The 20,924-nt window shown below is 40.1% G+C and overlaps 1 protein-coding gene across 1 annotated transcript in view; it reads left to right on the top strand.

The window, feature by feature from the left end:
- The first annotated feature begins 1,173 nt into the window (after positions 1 to 1,173).
- LOC147797843 (uncharacterized) overlaps positions 1,174 to 20,924 on the top strand; it is a 41,709-nt gene continuing 21,958 nt past the window's right edge. The window contains exons 1-5 of the mRNA XM_087142138.1: positions 1,174 to 1,293; positions 9,001 to 9,091; positions 15,821 to 15,921; positions 17,432 to 17,664; positions 18,335 to 18,482. Coding sequence (XP_086998264.1) covers positions 1,213 to 1,293; positions 9,001 to 9,091; positions 15,821 to 15,921; positions 17,432 to 17,664; positions 18,335 to 18,482 — 654 coding nt within the window. The 5' untranslated portion in view covers positions 1,174 to 1,212. The remainder of the gene's footprint in view (positions 1,294 to 9,000; positions 9,092 to 15,820; positions 15,922 to 17,431; positions 17,665 to 18,334; positions 18,483 to 20,924) is intronic.

The following is a 20,924-nucleotide window of genomic DNA, read 5'->3' as shown; positions in this document are numbered from 1 at the left end:
TGACCATGTTTTACATGTTGAAAAGGGGCGATTTGTAGTTACTCGCATTTTTGCATCTTCATTTCTCACTTCAAGTGAGTATTTTTGTGTCATGTTCTCTTTATTACTTTTGTTCTCGTAAGGTGTGGCTCTATTCGTCAAAAGTGGACATCGCCAAAAATGATCGGAAAAAATAATTCAGTGAAAAATGCATTTTTGCAAATGCAAAAATTAAGAAAGATTCAGGTTAGCCTAATTAAGAACAAGGGAGTCGTAGTTTCTCATCTTCGTTCAATCTTTTTTTTTTCTTTACTCTGACAGAGAAAAAACTTTACGGCGTCGCCAACTCTGTCTGGAATTTTCCAACAAGAAAAATTAAAAAGAATATAATTTAAGGATTCTGTAGTGACTATAGCAAGTTAGTAAGTAGAGTTCTTACCCCCCAGTTTCCCCCACTTGAACCAATCGACCGCGAACACTCTCCTCAACATACAGCGGACGACTAGAAAAAGAACAACTTCAAAAAGATAGAAATCGGGATACACGTGCTACTTAGAGTTGGTTGGCATGATTGGAGGGTTGTGGAAAAGACAAGTGGGGTTCATCAGTCCCCCACCACTAGTTACCAGTGCAAAAGTCTTGATTATTACATGCAGTACCACTGCACTCAACCGCTTTCAGTCTTTTGACTGGGTGTCAGCGCCGGGTCGGTTAGAATTAAAACAGAGCCTTTGGTAGGAAGGTGCAAGCAAAGTAGCCAGCATTACTTCTTAGAATACGCAGTTTTTCGTGTCAGAAAAATTAAATGAGTTCTTTTGGGGGTAATGTAGCTCAAAATGTTCCACAGCAGCAGTACCCACAGTGTGCACAGTTGTTTCCAAATTGACCTTGAAACTCCTCGATCGAAATATTATTTGAGAAAATTATACTATCTCGAATAACATATTCTGTATTTCGTTGTGATGCTGTAAGCCGTACGACTCCGTGCGGAAGAACCCAATTTTTACTCCCCTCATGTGCATGTACGCCCGTACGCATAGGCTGGTTCTCGACCTTTCCATTACTATGCGGTTTCTTTTCGGGCGGGAATCAGCCTACCGTTCGTTTGCCGTGTACGTGTGCGAACGGCCCGGCGTTTGTACATGAATGCGTGGTCTAGTTCGAACACGGGCACTCTGCTGTGGGTACGGTCTACATGTAACAACATACAACGTGCACAACAGTTTGAGCAAAATGGCGTCCAGCGAATCTGGAGACGACTCCCTATATCCCATTGCCGTTTTGATCGATGAATTGAGAAATGAAGACGTTCAGGTAAATGAGGGTATCCTGTTTAAAGAAACTGGTCTAACAAGCATGAAATACGACAGCAGTTTTTCGTGTCGTATCATTTCGTGTCTTACCATGCTTATCTCGCCATGAGTGGAGCGTTAGTAGGCCTAAGCCTAGCCCAACTAATGTGGCACGGACTCTCACTCCCGATCCGTCCTTAGCCACACATCCCGTATACGCAATTTCGTGTCGGCATATTGAACATTTCGGCGCACCCACTTATCTTCGTGGGTGCAATTTCTTTTGCACACGAACATGATTCTTGACCTTTCTGCTTTCTAAAAACCATTCATTGAATGATTTTACTCACGTTATTGAGGTATTTTCCAGTTTTTTGGCCTTTATCCATTCAATCTAATGGGCTCGCTCTCACAGTCGCCATCTTTAAAATAAGGTCGTTGACCATTACGTCACTTGACCCCTCATCGTTTCGACGGCTCTGCCATGTCAATCTAAACTGCTGCCAAAGTTTTGGAAGAGCCCATTGGTACGTGTAGTATCTTATCGCTCAGTCCGTTTATTACATATGTCTTGACATGGAACAGCCGTCGAGACAATGAGGGGTCAAGTGACGTATTGTTCAACAATCTTATTTTAAAGATGGCGACTGAGAACGAGCCCTTTAGATTAAATGGATAAAGGCAAAAAGACTGGAAAATACCTGGATAACGTGAGTGAAATCATTCAATAAATGGTTTTTAGAAAGCGGAAAGGTCAAGGATCATGTGCGTGTGCAAAAGAAATTGTGCCCACGGTGATAAATGGGTGCACTGAAAATGTTTAGTACTCCGACACGAAATTGCATATACGGATGTGTGGCTAAGGATGGATCGGGAGTGAGAGTCCGTGCCACACTAGTGGGGCTAGCCTAAGCCTAATGTGAGGCCTATGGGCCAAGTAGCCCAGGTTGGACGACGTCTACATTAGTCACAATGTAATATAGATGTCGTCCAACCTGGGCTAAGGGCCAAGGTACCCCCAGGACTGTGGGGTCTGACGTCCGTGGGAGAGGAGCGAACGTCGGACCCCACAGTTCTGGGGGTAGGTCAACTTAGTGCATGTAGGGTCAGGCAACTGATGCTGGTCAACATGGCCAGCCATCGTAACATGCGATTCGGAACCTTCACTTTGCAGTCCACCTTGATGAGGAAATAATGTCATGTTTTCATTTACTTCAAAGTTTATAAAGTAATGTCAGTGGTAACTTGTAAAAAAAAAAAAAATTAATAAGAAAGGCAACCCGGCCAACTAAAAAATAAGACCAGAAACATTTCCAACAGAAATCAAGACTTAGCAAGTTTTATTACACCCCCCGAAAAAAATTACTAAACAAAGCCATCGTTCCCCCACAAAATGAAAAAGTCCAATAACCTTTTCTCAGAGTCATAAGAATGAATGTCCCCCCAAGAAGAATTTTAAGTTTAGTAAAGACCCCCCCAAGAGAATGTTCATAAGAAAGTCAAGTTGGTAAATGGTCAGGTTGTTCGATATCAATCACGAAAAACCAACAGCAGAAACATCCGCGGCAGGCACTATACAGAAAATCATGCTGGCACTCTAGATCTCTCGGGAGATTTATGAAGATTTTACCCTGATATGTTTGGCAAATCTGATCTTAAACCTGCTGAAAAGGAAGAGCAGAAAGTTGCAACCGAATTGCAAACATGAAGGTACAAGTGGTCTTGACTCGAAGTACGAGTTGTCCAAGGTACAAGTCCTTTAAGGTACGAGTCATCCAAGGTACAAGTCACCCAAGGTATGAACTGACTTGAAAGTGTCTTGTTGATTGTCAAAGTTCTGAATTAGGGCCTAACGGTACGCATGCTGGGCTGGGCCTCTTACCGTGTATTTAGGTTGTCATGCCTTGATCACCTACATGTACCTTACCTAAAGAATGCCAGTAGCCTGATACTGCTAGAACTAGAAGACACAATATCCATGCAAAATCTCTGCAAAACAGAAATGAATTTTGGAACTCAGAAGCTACCTTACCAGCTAAGGTTGGTCCAAGTAACTTGGACTCTAATGTGTTGCAAATCGCCTTTTTTTAAGAGGTAAGGAAAGGAAAACCTCTCCCCAATTAACCTTTGAAGAAGAGGTGGAAAGACAATTTTTCAAAATTAACATTGTAAAAATTGAACACTTTTCACATTTAGGCATGTGGCTTGAAAAATGGGTTTCTGTGAGTCCCTTTTTCGCCAATTTTAGAAACATTATGTATTAATGATATAACCCCAAAATGTCACTGGAGATACGGCTGAAAACAGTGTGTATCTTTTACACAAGTCTCGTAGTAGAGGCATGCTGAAAATGCAACGTTTTTCCACAGTTTTTGTCCACAGTGTTGATTGTTCCATCCATCAAGTTTACGGTATAGGTCAGAATTTTAGCCAACACGCAAACATGCTTTACATGTCAGCGTGTATTGAGTCAAACACGGGCATGGGAATCTTTCTGGTTTAACTAGAATTCCATTTTTTTTTTCACCTTTAAATTTGAGGTCTTCAAGTTCAGTGTAAAAATGGAATAAAATTTGGGGGAAGGGGGCAAGTTGTAGGGGGTAAATGTTAGTTGACCACGCAGTGCACAAAATTTCCCTAAAACTGAAATTTGTATTTTGAAACAATTTGATTTACACGACGCTTCGGGACCCTTCGAAATGTACGAGGATCTAATTTCGCAGATTTTCACAAAACCTGAATTCTCTTTGCGTAACCAAAGGAGGGAACCCGTGAAGAGTGCTGTCGCGAGCTCGGGCTTCGCCACAACCACTTGGCGTGAATGCCCGGTGTCCACAAAAATCTGACCCATAAAAATCAGACTCTTACCTGTTATTGGTTAATTCCTCTCACATGACTGGCCATTCTTCTAATTATTATACATACGCATGCGCATTACTCCAAATGGGTCTGTATTTCATAGAGACATAAATTCTTGGCAGCACTGCGAGGCTTTAGGCCTCATGGCTGGCTGGCCATGTGCGAAGTGGCTTTTGGAAATTGGTACGTGTTCATGTACTCTGTATGGTCGAAGTGCCACACTGTACGTAGGTACCGTACACACATGCAGTCAGGAAACAAAATCAAAATCATGGCAAAAGGAAAGAACTTGAAATTCATTGAGCGGGGGGGCTGCCGATCAGAAAGGGATTGATATATCAGTAAAAAACAAGTGGAACTGATCGAGGTGTGACAAATTATTACTTTCTGAAACGTAAGATGAGCATGTGGTGGGCGACTGCTTTCTTAAGCTGCACGACCCTGGAGAAGTATGGTGTGAGTGGTGTTGTGTTTGTATCAGGTGCAGTACTTCCGGAGCGAAAGCATTGATACAGGATGCAGTTAAGTACGAGAAGAACCACAAACACTTTCGTGAAAGGAGAACGAACTACATCACAGGTTTTACAAGTCCAGTTAATTAGTAAAACAAAATCAGAGTAATTAAAAAAAATGAGAAATGTCCTTATAACTGAGAAGATTTTGCTTCAATAAATTAGAGGCAAAGGGGCCATCAATTGCCTCAGATTACACCACAGCGCATCTAGAATCCAAAATTTTCTGGGGCCCTTAAGCGGGCCCCCAGACCCCACGCCGTAAGGGTTTTGCACTCTGCACTTGCAATAGTCTCCCTAGGATTAATTTCATCAAAAAATATTATCAGGGGTTTTTGTTTGTGCCCATTCACATGCCTGCAAACAGACACAAAAAGGAGTTAACCTCAAACACGAAACACGCTGACCCCTGCATAACAGAACGCCAGCACCACAATTCGATCTGCTGAGTATAAACATGCATACACTACACACAAACACAGCCGGGCCTTTGTTGACCAGAGCAGTGATTTTCCTAGTTTTCAACATGAAAAATATTCAGTTTTCCTGCAGCTCAAGTTATCTTCAAATTCCTGGGAAACCTGGTCAGTAGTTCATCTTTTACAGAGTGCGAAATTAGACCCAAAAAGTGCTCAGATAAAATGTCATAACAGAATCAATTTTGTTCTGCCATTAACATCTTTTGATCTGCCATATTATATCAAAGGTAGAGTTGTAACGTGCAGTGTCACTGTGCCAGGGGTCGAAATTCACCTTTTTCCCCCCCCACCCCCTGGTCCTACCAGAACCGCAACGCAGCTGCATTGAGCAATCCTTGTTCAGGTGCAGGCTGCGACGATGTTTTTTTTTTAGTTTGCGTGATCGGGCAGGCTATGTCATAAATTTGCTTGCTCAAATTGGATCAACACTTGCCAAAGATTACTCAGAATCCACAATTATTGTTATTTAACTAAGGCCTACTGCATACATACAGTCTTTTATTAGTTAGGTCAAAAATACATGATGCAATGTGCTGTACTTTTTTTTTTGTTGGAGGGCAATTCTGTGCTGATTAAATGGCATTTGTTGGGCGACAGCCTCCAAAAGTATCTCAAAAAGTGATGAACACCTGTCCTAATCTATGTAAAAATTTCTACAAACAGCAATTCACAAGAAAATTATGAACAGTTCACACAATCATGATGGCAATCACGATGGCAAACTGGCCAACAATGTCCGTGTATCGCATTCGTGTGGTAAGTGTGCGTGATGCATCCAGACCAGCGGGCGTTAATCCTAGTGCCATGAGCAGAACAACCTCAAATTACACTCATGAACACAGAAAATACAGACATAAATAAGAGACCAAGTTCTGTGAATTAACTTGCAGAAAACCTCTTGCAACAAAACATTAAACATGGATATCTTTCAGGCCTGCAGCCTTTTATATTAGAGGTGTGTAAGGCCGATGAAGAGTGTTTACATACAGCAGATGCAGTATATGTACAGTACAGACTGGTATTGGTTGCTAAATATCCATCACGCATTCTTTTGCATGGGTGCGGCGTGGCGGCAGATTCGTTTAATGCATACAGTTTCGAGCATGTGTTTTCACCACTGTGACAGTGCAAAGTATTATGGGGTGATTTCATGTCTGTGCAAATAAATGACATTGGCCGGTGATGAGCGATCAGCCCTGATCGCATAATTAACGCAATTCTAACACAAATCTAATAATAGATTGGACGCCGTAATCCCATATATTGTGTTGATATTTTAAGAGCTGTTGTTGATGTGTTGGTTGGACAATTTGTCTGAGCATCTTTGATTTTGTTCGGACAAACACAATAAGTGCTCGGAAAATGTCCGATGTCTGACCGTAATTTCACATTCTGTTGTATGTCGTAGGCATCACAAAATCGTTTTCAAAGATATAGCGATTTGGTTGGCCATACAGGATTGATGAATGTGCCATGCAGGCAACACTTTTGAATTGCTCCAAAAACATCTGAATCAGGTACAGAAAATCTTCAAGCGTGAAATAATTTTTCAGACCAAGGCAACTACTTTATAACTCACAGTTTTTATGACAAAACATTACCTAAATTAGAGAAAGCAAGTCTACTGATAGCAAAAAAGTGCACACAATATCAAGCTGATTGATGGAAATATGGGAGCAGTGAATTTATCTGCGATCAATGTATTTCCCCTCAAGGACAAAACACATGGTAGAGGATTAAATGAAGCCAGTGCGCACCCATTTCTTTCAAATTGCAATTTTGGGGGGCTTTTCCACCAAAGGAAAACTCTCCTTTTTAACCCTAACCCCCTAGGCTCCTGCACTAGAAAGCATACTGAACCTCACAAAATCCAACAGGTTCATGTACTTGTCTATGTACTTGTACATGCAGGGTAGTGTACCAAACCTGATAAACTCCAACAGAATGAGCCCGTTGGAGTTTGAGTGATATGGTATGGATGGGTCTATGCAGTATAGGATGACTTGCACTGAACAGTACCAAACCTGACAAAATCAAGCATAGTCCAACAATTGGTACAGCAAGCCAGACACTGCACACAATGAACCCTGTGTGTCCCAACTCACACAGAATCCAACACCATCTCCCTGGGCCTTTCATCCCAAGTCTCACAAAATTCAACAACAAGTTCCTCAGGTACAGTACCAAACCTGCCAAAACCTCACAAAACCTGCTGTTGGAGTATGGCAGGTTTTGGGCAGTTAGGGTTAATGGAACATACTCGCCACCTTTGCCTTCATATTGACTCTCATGTTAAAGCTCTCATGAGGAAAATCTGTGTTCAAAATCCCCTCGGCTTTCACACATTATTTTCCCCTCTGATTATTTATAAAAGCCAACTTTTTTTATTTTCAAAATTTTATGGGCTTATTAGACTTTTTTATGTAGACACTGTAATAAATCATTTGTCACTGTTGTCATACAATTCTGGACTTTCACGAATGGTATCCAGTGACCTCCCATGTCATAATGAGGAACGTTCCCCAAAACTTTGTTTTTAGTAATTGGCGCCTGAAGTTGGATATGTGTGAAAAATTGATTTTCAGTATTAGTATTCAGTATTCAGGTTAGGTGTCAAAGATTTTCTCTAGCTATGCCATTTGCGCAAGAAAATCAAGCAAAGATGATAAAAAGGAGGATTTGTGGAGTGAGTTGTTTACCTTTTACATGACAAAATTTTGTCCATATTCCAAGTGCATTTTCAAGCAGTTCGACCGTTGTGTCTGTGTAAAGTTTGGTTCTGTTGGAGAGGACTTACCCTAGAGAGCCTATTTATGGCGGTGATATCATTGACTGGATGACCTCTAGCCTCTGTTATGTTGAGAAGCTGTGTCTCGTTCACGAGCTCTGCCTACGTAAGCCAAAGAAGCTACATGATTGGATCTCTGCACAACTACATTTACTTCGAAACATGATGAAAATTGCATAGGCAAAATTGAGCAGTTTGATTGATCACCTGTTATTCAAATGTTTGGCGGAGTCAGCATTGTTTACTTGGATATGTGTCAAGTGCTTTGTTCATCCAATCAGCATGCATTACACGCGCGCGAAAAAGACACTTTTGCTGTAGCCTGACAAGAAGTATGCATGGAAAAATGATGCTGTGCTTACATGTACACGGTGCGCTACACGATCATTGGCATGTTGTACATGTACATGGATGTATTACGATCACCAAGCTGAATACTGGCGACTTTTGACTGCCCAAAAGGGACAACCCTGCCTGACTTTTATGCCAATTTCAGCTGGAATTATGTACATGTATCTTATCTAATCACTGTATTGCACCCTTGCTCAAGACAATGCTTGTCAGCTTGTGAGACATCAGCATCAGCATGCTCATGTGCATTGAAAAGATTGAAAGTACTGAAGGCAACATCTGATGCGTTTGCTAAACGACAGCTTTCTGAAGTGCCAGAATTTTAGGTTAGCAAAGAATATGACTCTTACTTGTCAATATAGAAAGGTTGATATTTGACTGAATGAACTTTCATTAACTTCTTATTCTTCTATGTTAACAGGTACTACAAATTTTAATATAAAAAAGGAATGTTCCGAAATCTAGAAAAAAAGTTTGGAGGCAGTGTCAACATCAGCCCTTCCAATGTCAACAGAAATTCATGATAACAAAAATCCACTGCCATTTCTATTTTTCCCCTAAAAATTAACAAGATAACTTCCAGGAAACAATGTTTGAAGACATTCTTTCTGTTTACTTTGTTATGTCATGCCAATAGCTGCCCATAAATATGATGTTGCTGTGGTCATGTACATGTAGATCGAGAACGATTATGGAGCTCACACAAAATGCTCAAGGTTTTAATTTCTTGTTACTTACAGTTACGACTCAACAGCATCAAGAAGCTGTCTACCATAGCATTGGCTCTTGGTGTGGAGAGGACTCGCAGTGAACTCATACCTTTCCTAACAGGTTAGAAAAATCTGTCATGGTATAACTTATGAAGTGGTGAAGACAAAATGTCTGTCACAACAAACACACCAGCAGCCCCAACTGCACAGTGCCAGTTCTTATAGGGAAAACATTTTTGAGAGGAACACTTTCTCCATAAGAACCTTCTTTATTGGCCAGGATGAATGGTCCATAAGTTCACAATGCCAGCGTTCATTGTGTCCAATTATTGCATTGTATAGTAATACTGTTATACAGCATGGTTAGGTTATTATAAGTATGTACCCTATGAGGAGGTTTATTGTACAGGTGTGTCAATGTGTTGCATGATAAGACTAACAATGAATCAGGCCCAAAAAAAGTTCTGTTTCTGATTACAGTCCACTCGTGTTATTACGAAATCCGCATGTCCAAGTTACAGGGTTCTGCCCAGGATGGTTTTAGTGCCGGCAGGACTATCTAAGTGGAGCGCCACCATCGGTTGGTGCGGAGCGTACCCGAAAATTTTTGGAATCCAAAAGCCCCCAGATGGCCGGAAACAGCACTGTGTATACACAGCCTAGAATTAGGGATCTCATGTCTGAAATTTCTGAAATTTAACAAAAAAATTGAAAATTTGTAATTTTGGTCAACTAGGATGAGGTGATAATTTTAGACGGGCAATTGAATTAGATAAAAAAGAGTAGAAATAAATATTGATTTTATTTTGTAAATCCCTTAGATATTGAATTAATTTCTATCTCTATGATGCCCATAATTTTTCATTGCTATTCAAATCATTTTTCATTTTTTTTTGTGTGTTGAAAATAAGGCGAAACATGCAAAATCTTGGCGGAATATTTTCCTTATTTTCATTGTACGAAAGTTCGTACAGTAGCATATGGGATAACGACATTCATAAATGTGTGCAGGGATTTTCTGAACAGTCATTTCAAAGTCTACATGAACATAATGTAGATTGGCCATTTGCTTTTCTGACACATCTGGCCATGTGTCATGTGCATACTGAGCGCGTGTATCTTGCCATATGGAACTCGTTTTCGGAAAAGGCAAAATCATGCTGTTACTTTTGAATAAAAAAATTGCGGAGTTATTATTTTCACCGTGGGATAAACAACAATTAACGAATGCGGTGCAATCGTTGGTTTAAAAAACGATCGCAATGATCGTTTTATGCAACATCGAGCAGAAAATACATGCACCGAATGTTGCTAACCGTGGTCGGCGCAGCGAAAAACAGTCACGGTCGATTGTCAGTTTTGCAAGTACATGTAAAATTGTTTTTCTGCCAGATTTTTAAGTGTTTAAACGAAGTGTGAATGGGGTCATTTGCAATTTTGTCTTTCTGAAAGTTAAGCTAAATTTTCTTTTCAAGTTGTGGAACTGGGTAAAATGCGGAACTAGACAAACAACGCTGTACATCATGGAGAGGGGGTTTTCCGATCTTCGCACACTGAGAGCGTTGCATATGCAAGCCTATGTGTGGCCTTCCAACTAATGGAAAGATTCGTTACGCACTATGTACACGTGCATTGCGCGTAACAAAGCCTCCTATTGGTTTATGTTAATATTTGGTCCAGATATGTTGCATATGCACTCGTGGGTGCGCAGACGATATGCATGGCAGTGCAAAGTGAAATTTACGAAGAAATTTTACAGTTTCTTCACGATCTTCATATCTTCACGATTGATCCCTCGACTAAGATGCTATTTTATTTGGGTTCTTATCGGGAATACGTGCCGGTCAGAAAAGTTGATTTGGCAGATTGTGGCGGTCGGCAATTCTTCCCTCCGGTCGGGTCCGACCGGCGCCGACTGGCAGCGGCAGATCCCTGAAGTTAGAAATGTTTGTTGTATCCAAAATTTGTTGTACATATAGGTAGAACACAGTGCAGTGGTTTCGGTACTATGCGTGTACGGTGTATAGGTCCAATTGTGTATGTATGCATACATGTGAACATGGCTGATGTTAATGATATCAAAAAGATCTCTTGGTTATGATTAATCAAATATGCTGCGATGTGTTTAGAATAATAAACATGACTGTCATATGACATGTTTAATGTGCATGTGAGATAAAAAGCAAATATCAGGGTTCTCCCCAGGATTTTTCAAAACTATGGGGGATTTCCATTGTGGTTAACCAACATTTTGTGAAGTCATGGCGTGGAAATATTGTCCCCGTTGTAGATGCCATTAATACGATTACACAGGGCTACGGCTGCTGCCATGAAAAAAATGTGTGTGGGGTCGATGTTGTAAGTTCTGCGAATGGTGTAGTATAAAGTTTTAACCTTCGTAAATGCAGCCCCACTAGCATATTTAGCACATGGCACAGAGAAAACACACATACGCGCGTTAGTGCATGTACGACGCCTATGATGGAAGTTCAGATTTCATGTGACACCGGCCAATGTACATGTACCGTGTGCATTATGGCCGCCAATTTTCCGGACATGCAATCTGCACTATGTAAGATATATAAATATATCGTGCTTATTGGGGATGAAAAAATGGGTATCGGCCCGGCTTTCGCGCATCGGGCAGAAATAAAATTTTGCGTATCGGGGCCCGATATGCAAGTTTGTACATGGGGAGAACGCTGAATATACATGAAAGCATTGATCCAGGGATTTTGAAAAGACTTTCAATTGCCATGGATGACTATGAAGCTAACACTAATAGTAATTAAACGGCATGCACATGTAGGCCTGTGTGTACCTTCAAAAATGTAAAGACTCATCCAATGGAGCCCCCATCCATGTACATGTAAGTAGTCTTTCCAACACAAATTGTGTCATGGAGAGATATATTTAACTTTATTTAACTTTCCATTTGTCTTGATTTTCGACTCGCTACATGACCACTGAGTTCACTCACCCACTGCGACCCACTGTTTTCACCACCACAATTCATAAATGTTCATTAACCCTAACCCCCTAGGCTCCTGCACTAGAAAGCATACTGAACCTCACAAAATCCAACAGGTTCATGTACTTGTCTATGTGCTTGTACATGCAGGTTACTGTACCAAACCTGGTAAACGCCAACAGAATGAGCCCGTTGGAGTTTGAACAATATGGTATGGACATGATGGATGGGTCTATGCAGTATAGGATGACTTGCACTGAACAGTACCAAAGCTGACAAAATCAAGCATAGTCCAACAATGGGTACAGCAAGCCAGACACTGCACACAATGACCTGTGTGTGTCCCAATTCACACAGAATCCAACACCATCTCCCTGGGCCTTTCATCCCAAGTCTCACAAAATTCAACAAGAAGTTCCGCAGGTACGGTACCAAACCTGCCAAAACCTCACAAAACCTGCAGTTGGAGTATGGCAGGTTTTTGGGCAGTTAAGGTTAAAAATGCTCATTAAAAATGGGTTGTCAACAATGGTTTTCATGCAATGGAGTCACAAAAACCTTTTGTTGTAACAGGAATTTGTTCCAATGTGATTTCGTTGTAACAGATTTTCTCCCCATAGAAATGTGCACATTTTTGCCCACAGAAGTGTGTTTGTTATAACTGGAATTTTGTTGAAGCCAATTTCGTAATAACGTGAGTCGACTGTACATGTACATGTATACAGTGTGCGTCTGAAAAATAGTTTGGATACATCACACATTTGGGGTTGGGGGCCGATTTTGTGCAGGCTAGTCTGATTGCTACTGCAATCCCAATTGTACCATGCAATCCTTTTGCTGACTCTACAGTGGTCATTGGACTACACACAAGAAACTCAAGTGCTGAAATACAATCGAATGAAAAATACAAAAGGTTTGCCATTTCATTTGTTAATTGATAGAAAAGAATCTTTTATGTAAGAACAACAAAATCTTGGTAAAATGATGACTTTTCAGCAAAACTGTGTACCATTAGAATTAATAAAACAAAGAAAAAACACACAAAAACGCTGCTATGCAGTGAGTTAGTTTTGATTAGATACCCAGTGCGCAGGGGTGTGCATTTCTGCGTATTCTTGGAACCGGGTACCCGTTTTTTGTCAACATCGGGTACCCAGAAAAGAGATCACTTAATAAAAAAATGGCATTGCATGCGACCCCGGTGGACCATGTGCCCGAAACACGGCTCTTTTTCGTACATAGGAAGCAAGCAGCACATTGTTTTAAACGTCAGGGTTAATCTCTCTTGACTTTTTATCAAACGAAATTGTTACCGTCAGTTTGCAAATTGTCCTTTTGTTGGTACATGTATATGAAACACAAAACAAATTTTCACAAGGAACATCAGAACAGATGAGAGCTTTTTTCAAAATCTAACCTTTTATATTTGGATCACAGGATCGACAAAAGTGACGACGACACCTTTCCTAGTTCTGGATCAGTTTCGGATCAAGACAAAAACTTCTTCACGAATAAAATGTAACCATGCAAAAAATCCATTTTCAGCCAAAACCATTGTAAAAAGTTGCTTTTTTTGATAAAGAATTTCTTAATTTTGAGAAAATCAAATCAAAAATAAGAATTCCAATGAATTAAAAAGTAGAAACTGCGTAATGTTTGACTTGAGTTTTCAACTGTACAGCGAGCTATCAACGGTACTCTCCCCCGCATCGCACAGTTGACGAACCCATTACGTCACATACATTTCTGCTGTGCCTGTGTAGTTGAGTTTAAGTGGCAAAGCTGCGCGATTCGAAAGTAGTGGAAAAAGCTTTCATTTTTCGGTCAATTAACAAAAAATGGAAACTCTAAAAGTCATTTTGATTAAGCAGACATCAGATGCAAAAGTGTATATGACTATTAACAAAAAATGGAAACTCGAAAAGTCATTTTGATTAAGCAGACATCAGATGCAAAAGTGTATATGACTATTCAATATAAAAAGTATTTGAAATCACACGTAGTGAATGACCTATCGCTACGTGAATTTTAGTCCTTTTTTCGTTCTTGTTAACTAGGAAAATCAGGAACTAGGAAAACGACTGCAGTACAAAGGCGGTGTACATGTACATGTAGATAACAACAGTACATGTAGCTGTTGATCTCCAAACTGAAGTTTCATGTATGACCACGGGACCGGGTTTTCAGCAGCATGGTGATTTTTGAAGTCTGCCCCTCAGTATGATATTTCACAGACATTTTATACATGGATGTTTGTTGCTGATTTAATTAATTTTTTTGTACGGGTACCCGGCCCGAAAAAATGGAAATGGGTTTCGATAGTGACAGGCGGGTACCTGGGTACCCGGCACAGGCCTACCAGTGCGTGTATGTGTATTATGACTCTGAGACTTCAGAACCTTTGTTGGTTTGAAATTCAGAAATACAAAGATTTTATTATTCCCCTGAGGTTTGAGTTATTGAGACCAAGGATTCCTCAAAAGCACTCTTGGCACTGGCGCTCACGAAACCTGTAGAGAGGAGACAATGAGAAGTAGTTATGTGTACAGTTTTTAGAGGTGGGACAAATATTCTGGGTAAAACCCACGGAATCAGGTAGGGATTGAAAACCCAACCCACATGTGGACTGGGCCACAAACATTTCTAAATGCTATGCAGATCAGCTTCAATCACCAAATGTCTTGTGACAAAGAATTTCTAAATACCTTGTTTTCTTCTGGAGATACTAGTGTATGTCAACAAGAACGGTCTAGGATTATCTTTGCAACAAGGTCTTTCCTTGGTATAACTTTGATAAGGATGGAAGTTTGCAGAGTGACCAAAGTCCCACGTTGAAAAACCTGTGTACACACTCAATGTGTTTTAAAGAAGAAGATGAAACAGAAAACAGGAAAAATCACAACGAAAAGAACACCATTTCTGCACTGTGAGCGGAAACATCAATAAACCATTTGCAAGTTAAATTTAAATCTGGTGCTCCGAGTTATCTGACTGCACATAAACATAACGATTTGAATTCCCCAGACTAAAGACACTGTTGCTCTACCTTGTGATTCGGGGCAAGCTTTCGCATAGCGACCACCATCTCTGGAATGGACTGGTTCCTTTGTGCCCTTCTTATCTAGTGAGAACAGTGTTTTGTTGCAAGGCATCTCTCATGTAACTAAGCAAAAGCTTACCCCGAATCGCGAGGTATAGCAACAGTGGTTTTAGTAAGGAAAATTCAAGTTTCTATGTTCACGTGAATTTAAAGAACTCAGTATACCAGGTTTAGGTTAAAGTTAACTCGCAGAAGGCTTATTGCATAAAAAATGAATCCCTCAATAAGCCATCTATTGTCCACCCCTAACATGCAAAGGTCTGTGTGTGGCACGTCTTGTGGATGAGGGAAAAGTTACATGATATTGTCGCTTTTAATAGTTCTATAGCTGTCCCAGTGCATTGTTCTTTATATTTCTACTGTCATGGTTTTTATTTTTGTCATGAATATTTCAATTGTATTTTTGAGTGTATTTCTAACAAGCAATTGTTTTACATGTTTCTACCCACTTGCAATAAGTTACATCACAAGAACCACATACATGTACTGTATATGTAGGGACCTCTTACATGTACATGGACAGTACATTGTATGTACATGTAAGTGCGGTGAATGGAAAAGTGGGGGCTGCAGTTACAACTTAATAGAGGATGGTTTTACATTTGGAAATAATTAGAAAAGACAAAATGAAATTTAGGATTACAAAGTTTCGGTATCAGTCAACTGAGAGTTCTGTACTTAAATATTAACCTTACCTACCAGTAGTACATGTACATGTACCTGCCTGAGTCTCTCTCTTTTTTACATACACTGTACGTTGTATCTTATTCCTTCTAAAGATACTATTTATGATGAGGATGAAGTGTTGCTGGCATTGGCGGAACAGCTCGGGAATTTTACTGCATTGGTTGGTGGGCCAGAATTTGTTCACTCTCTTTTGGTGAGTACAACTCCTTAGTAATATTAGTGGAGACATGCAAGCCAAATAGGGATTCAAACTGATAACAGTTTGCAGCTGGTAAAAATGGAAGTGTTTTATCACTAGTCTTGTACATGTATGTGTCTGTGTGCATGTGTACTATTTTGTAAGACCTCAAGGCCAGGTAATGAGATAAATAGTGATACCTCAAGGTACTCATCATTAAGGGAATTTCTGTACAAATTGATTGAGTTCAATCATTCTATGGGCCATCCACTTCTTTCATCTTCACAAGTGCACAAAATGTATGGTTACTTGGGAGCGGTGAGTTAATAGTCTGTGTAACATGCTTGTCATAAACTGAAAATGATGGTTGGTCATCATTTTCTTGCCTACTGTTTATGGCGGATTGGGGTCAAAGGTTAAGAGTACTATATATTTCATGTGCTCATCAAAATAATGAAAAATGGATGATGCCTTGTTCACTTCATTGATTTTAGCACATGATCAATGAAGTACAAAACAAATTTTGGCAACTTTGTTCGAAAGCTTCTTCCAGCTGCTAATTAATCAGTTGAAGCCTGAACGGAGAGGAAGTTGAGTAATGGAAAACAGCCTACATGTTAAGTTCGTTCAATAAAGCAACCCCAAAATGGTCAGAGCGCATGCGTGTAGCCCAAGAGGGGTCCCTCGTATTGATGTACTCAACCACGTGCATGCATCAGTCAGACAGTGTGGGTATTGTGGCTTGACGCATTTAGGCAACCAAGGAAAGGAAACCAATACCGAAGCACGATATTTTTATTGCCGACTTACACAAAGGAGTTTTTGTGGTCTTGTAGAAAAGGGACGAAGTGAAACATGCCAACTTGTGAGAAATAAATGACGACTTAGAAATGAGGTGAGGGCATCAGTGCCACTGTACCAGTAGCCCCTCTAGTCACACGCATGTGCTCTGTCCATTCTGGGGGTTGCCTTATTGAGCGAACTTTACGGCTAATGTGTACGGGGAAATGGCCTTTTCCGTACGTTGCCATGATATGATATATGATAATTTAATGTCCACAATTTCCATGTTGAAATTTGCTTTCCACCAGCATATAAGAGTTCTAAATGTAGAGATGATACAAAGGCCTGTATATCGTTTTTTTTTGTTTTTTTTGTTTTTTTAACGTGGCTCTCGAGATGTGGTGATTTCGGTCGTGTTTATTTTATGAATGGAAAATGACGTCATGATAATATCTGATATCTCGATATTTTTTTATGATATTGCGATATGAAAAGAACTGAATATCGAACAGGCTTACTTGGTATATGTACAGTGTACAGGTGTACTTGCTTTCAACACAACCCTGCTAAATGCATTCGTTTCTTATTTCAACAGTGTTCCATTGTGATACATGTATCATAGTACCAAGGGAAAGCTTGATTAGAATGAGGGTACTGAAACAGCATGATTGGTTCTGGTGACATTTATGGGAGTGCTTGACTGAAAACTTCATTTGGTTTTTTTACTCTGTTTACTGGGAAGCCACCTTTGGAAAGTTTAGCTACTGTTGAGGAGACTGTTGTTCGTGACAAGGCTGTTGAGTCTTTACGGAAGCTGTCAGATGAACACTCCTCGGCTGATATGGAAGCATACTTCTACCCATTGGTCAAAAGACTGTCTACTGGGGATTGGTTCACATCTCGCACATCAGCTTGTGGTTTGTTCAGTGTGTGTTATGCCAAGTGCTCTAACAACATCAGGGCAGAGCTTCGCACGTAAGAAAATAACTGGTTATAAACCTAGTTTGGCTTTGTGTTAAAGGATTATATCTTGTACACTTTGAGGTTGACAGTCCAATCCTGTTGCAGTAGATTTCCTGTCTGTAATTGTGTTATTGACCATTTAACCTCAACCTTGTCATTTTTCACATAATTGTTCAAAATAGTTTAATTGCTCCAACGCATGTAAGACCATGTCAGTCATCTAGCAAAACCTAAAATATATTGTTTTTACATCCACCCAATTTCTTTAAGTTTTTGGATAGCAAAGAAATTAAATCAAATTTGCATTTCTATTGATTGTCCTCCCAGGCCAAAAAGATTGACCTTGCTTGGGTTTCCCTACCATTATTGCAAGCCAAACACTTTCCCCATAAACTTTGACTTCCTAAACCCATTAAAAACGAATGTCTTGCCACCCATTTCTTATTGATTAAAGATGACTACTCCATTGGTACTGTCAACTTACACTTAGTCTGTGGGAGTAACAATGCAAGTATTCTCTGTTGGATAAACTGATATAACTGTTAGCCACTGCCAAATGGACTATGTATTGCTTGTTTGTCCTTTGGCTTTCTTGCCTCATGTTTTTGATTAAGATGTTGGCTTCCAAAGGCAGTTAGTTTATATCAAAGTCTCATTGGTTTAATATTTTGTTGTGATTTAGCCATTTCAGGAACTTGTGCTCTGATGAAACCCCAATGGTCAGACGGGCTGCAGCAAGTAAACTTGGAGAATTTTCGAAAGCAGTGGAACTAGAATATCTCAAGTCGGATGTCATCCCAATGTTTGTTAATCTTGCTGCTGATGAACAAGTATGTAGATTGTAACAACCAACAAAATCATTCAGGCATAAAGAGAGGAACAAAGTTTTCAACCATGCTTCCCCTTCAAGAGATGTATATCCACATCTCCATAGATCAGAGCTTTGTTACGCTCAAGGGTCACCCACTAGAAGTGTATGTCAGATTTTGCGGTAAAATCAGAAGTGGCGTGAATCAGCGTCGTGATATTGATGTAGCTAATTCAAGTTTTTCAATACAAGAACCACAAAAAAACACATGGCTAGTGGCTGCTTTTGCCCTGCATTCTGTAGCAGACCTGCCAACTATTCTGATTTAATTGGAACTGTTCCAATTTTCGAGTTTTAAAAGGCCTATAAACAGAAAGTTCTGATTTGGGGGGGGGGGAATCCTGAAAAAAGTCTTGCAAATTTCTGCAGATTGTCTAAGAAGTTAACTCATCCTCATCATACGGCATACAACATACGCACTGGTTGTGCTCAAATCGCTTAGCTGCAGCTTCAATTTATGCATGGGTGTATGGAAAGTGGGTGCAGCCACAACTGTACTTTTGGATTCATGTGTAATTTCAAGCTGCAGCCAAGCAATACAGGTGCCAACCTTGACTCCATGGGCTGCATGCACATTCCTTTGAACCTCATAGCGCGGCAAGCTTGTATGAATGGGAACAAGGTTGGCGCGTCAGGGACAAAAATGAATGAAATGATGGCCCTTTTTACCGGTACTTCTGTGTGTCCTCCCAAAAAACTCCCTCACAGATAGATAGATAAATGGTTTATTGTTAAGGCAAGATGTGGCAATCAAAGGTTTAATTGCATCAAGCCAACAAAGGTAAAAATCAAATACAGTCAATAAGATAATTCAAATACAAAGAATATTCTTAGAATACATCAACATAAATACAATGACCAAAAGAAAAAGGAAAATAATCCCCCAAAGTTCATCTCAACTGCAATGGTGCCGGTCCTTCCAATGCAAATCCCAAATCCCCCAAATTTTCACTTGATAAATTCCCATTAAAAAGCGAGAGTATACGCAAGACTAAAAATATTAGCACTGAGTTAAAAGGAACATAGATCATTAAGAACAAGGACAACAGCACCAATAGTAGGGACCATACCAGCAACCATCATCATTAAGAACAAGGACAACAGCACCAATAGTAGGGACCATACCAGCAACCATCATCATTAAGAACAAGGACAACAGCACCAATAGTAGGGACCATACCAGCAACCATCATCATTAAGAACAAGGACAACAGCACCAATAGTAGGGACCATACCAGCAACCATCACCATTAAGAACAAGGACAACAGCACCAATAGTAGGGACCATACCAGCAACCATCACCATTAAGAACAAGGACAACAGCACCAATAGTAGGGACCATACCAGCAACCATCACCATTAAGAACAAGGACAACAGCACCAATAGTAGGGACCATACCAGCAACCATCACCATTAAGAACAAGGACAACAGCACCAATAGTAGGGACCATACCAGCAACCATCATCATTAAGAACAAGGACAACAGCACCAATAGTAGGGACCATACCAGCAACCATCATCATTAAGAACAAGGACAACAGCACCAATAGTAGGGACCATACCAGCAACCATCACCATTAAGAACAAGGACAACAGCACCAATAGTAGGGACCATACCAGCAACCATCATCATTAAGAACAAGGACAACAGCACCAATAGTAGGGACCATACCAGCAACCATCACCATTAAGAACAAGGACAACAGCACCAATAGTAGGGACCATACCAGCAACCATCATCATTAAGAACAAGGACAACAGCACCAATAGTAGGGACCATACCAGCAACCATCACCACAATGACAAAGACGACAGCAAAGACAATACCAATGACAAAGACAATGACAAAAACAACACCAGCACTGAGACAAAGACGGTACTCACAACTAGACAGTGTACAGTATGGCTTCATATGACACTGTTACCAGGTAAATTAATTAAAAACAAGACTAAAAACATCCAGGACCCAAAACAAAAGGAACTGATTTGAAATAGGGTCAGAAGTCAGCCACGTTCAAGATTGGTTAACAAAGAAAAAGGAATGGCAAGGTAAAAAAAAATTGGTAAACTGAAAATACAGTCTAGTCTATGGAGAGCATAGATATACATGTAATTAAAACATTAAATTAGTTGGAATTAATCTAATTAGATCACTGTTCTTAAATCTGTTCTACACTTCAGCTATGGAATGCTGAGATAACACTCTGCCATTTGCAGAGCGAGTGGGAATGATGTCATTCAATTTAGAATTAACTTTCACATCTGTAGCAGATTGAAGGCACAACTCAGTTCCTCTTGTCATTCAAAGTGGGTATGCCTAGGGTGTCTAAGGCATGTTGATAATGATCATTATCAGAGGCCCAGTATGAGTTTAAGTGAGCATTTTGTCTCATTCTACATT

Source organism: Acanthaster planci, linkage group LG10 (genome assembly GCF_054643075.1).
Source record: "Acanthaster planci isolate LZ-2023a linkage group LG10, COTS_SCS, whole genome shotgun sequence".
Classification (NCBI taxonomy): Eukaryota; Metazoa; Echinodermata; class Asteroidea; order Valvatida; family Acanthasteridae; genus Acanthaster; species Acanthaster planci.
This window is presented reverse-complemented; position numbering and strand designations above follow the sequence as displayed.